Below are 1,511 nucleotides of genomic sequence, written 5' to 3'. Positions count from 1 at the left end.
TGATATTCCTCCAGCACTGTTCTTTCTGTTAAGGGTCATTTTTGCTATTTGGGATCTTTTATTGTTCCATATAATTTTTTGGATTGCCTCTTCTATTTCCTTGAAGAATGAGGTTAGAATATTGATAGGTATCACATTGAATTTGTAGATATCCTTGGGAAGTATTGCCATTTTCACGATGTTGATCCTTCCTATCCATGAGCTAGGAAGTTTTTTTTGCCACTTTCTAAGTTCTGTTTTGATTTCCCTTTTCATGTTTTTAAAGTTTTCATCATAGAGGTTCTTCACTTCTGCAGTTAAGTTAATTCCTAGGCATTTTATTTTTTGTGGGGCTATTACGAATGGAGTTGCTTTCCTAATTTCAGCCACGCTTTTCTCATTGTTGGCATACAGAAAAGCCATTCATTTTTGAGGGTTAATTTTATACCCTGCTACTTTGCCAAAGTTTTGAATCAGCTTGAGTAATTTGAGAGTGGAGTCCGTGGGATTCTTTTTTTTTTTGTTTCTTGATATACTATTTATTTATTTATTTACTTATTTATTTGGTTCTGGTTCTGGTACTTGAACTCAGAGTCTGGGCGCTGTTCCTGGGCTTTTGTGCTAAAGACTAGTGCTCTGCCACATTAAGTCACAGCCTTATTTCGTCCGTGGGATGCTTTAAATACAAAATCATCTCATCTGCAAAGAGGGAGAGTTTTACTTCTACTTTCCCTATTTGGATCCCCTTTATGTTTGCATCTTGTCTTATTGCTGTAATGGCATTCTAATACTAGATTGAAGATAAGTGGAGAGAGTAGACATCCTTGTCTGGTTCATGAGTTAAGAGGAAATGGCTTTAGTTTTTCATCATTAGTTATAATGCAGGCTGTAGGTTTGTCATATACAGCCTTTATTGTATTGAGGAATGTTCCCTGGATTACTATTTTTCCAGAACCTTCATTATAAAGGGGTGTTGGATCTTGTCAAATGCTTTTTCTGCATCTATTGAGATAACCATGTGGTTCTTATCCTTGCTCTTGTTGATGTGATGAATTAAATTAACTGATTTGCATATACTGAACCAACTTTGCATCCCTGAAATGAATCCTGTTTGATCGTGGTATATGATTTTTTGGATAAATTGTAGAAGTGGATTGGCCAAAATTTTGATGAGAAGTTTTGCATCAATGTTCATCAAAGAAATGGGTTTATAGTTCACAAGACACTATTTTGAAAACGAATTATACAACTTTGTGGACGGGGTGTTGAGGAGGTGGGGAGGGAAAGGATATTAGAGGAAAAACAAAGGAGGAGGAAACAATGCTTGATAGGAAATGGATTCATTACTGCTGTAAATGTAACCCCTGTATACAGTATTTTTACAATAAAAATATATTAAAAAAAAGAAAAGCAACAAAGGGATGAAATAGACTGTGCACAATGAGCTCAACTCTATTAGAAACATAAAAGGACATTTTAATAGGATGGAAGAATGGCTGAAAATTTTATCGCCTCAGTACCATCTTCAATTG

General features: G+C 35.1%; 1 protein-coding gene across 1 annotated transcript in view; it reads left to right on the top strand.

The window, feature by feature from the left end:
• Positions 1-524: 524 nt before the first annotated feature.
• The window catches only part of LOC106001966 (olfactory receptor 2H1-like), a gene marked incomplete at both ends in the record, with an annotated part of 2,725 nt that continues 1,738 nt past the window's right edge, over positions 525-1,511 (top strand). The window contains one exon of the mRNA XM_013036900.1: positions 525-535. Within this exon, the coding sequence (XP_012892354.1) occupies positions 525-535 (11 nt within the window). The remainder of the gene's footprint in view (positions 536-1,511) is intronic.

Source organism: Dipodomys ordii, unplaced genomic scaffold, assembly GCF_000151885.1.
Source record: "Dipodomys ordii isolate 6190 unplaced genomic scaffold, Dord_2.0 Scaffold1388, whole genome shotgun sequence".
NCBI lineage: Eukaryota > Metazoa > Chordata > Mammalia > Rodentia > Heteromyidae > Dipodomys > Dipodomys ordii.
Note: the sequence above shows the minus strand (reverse complement) of the source record. Positions and strands in the feature narration are given on the sequence as shown.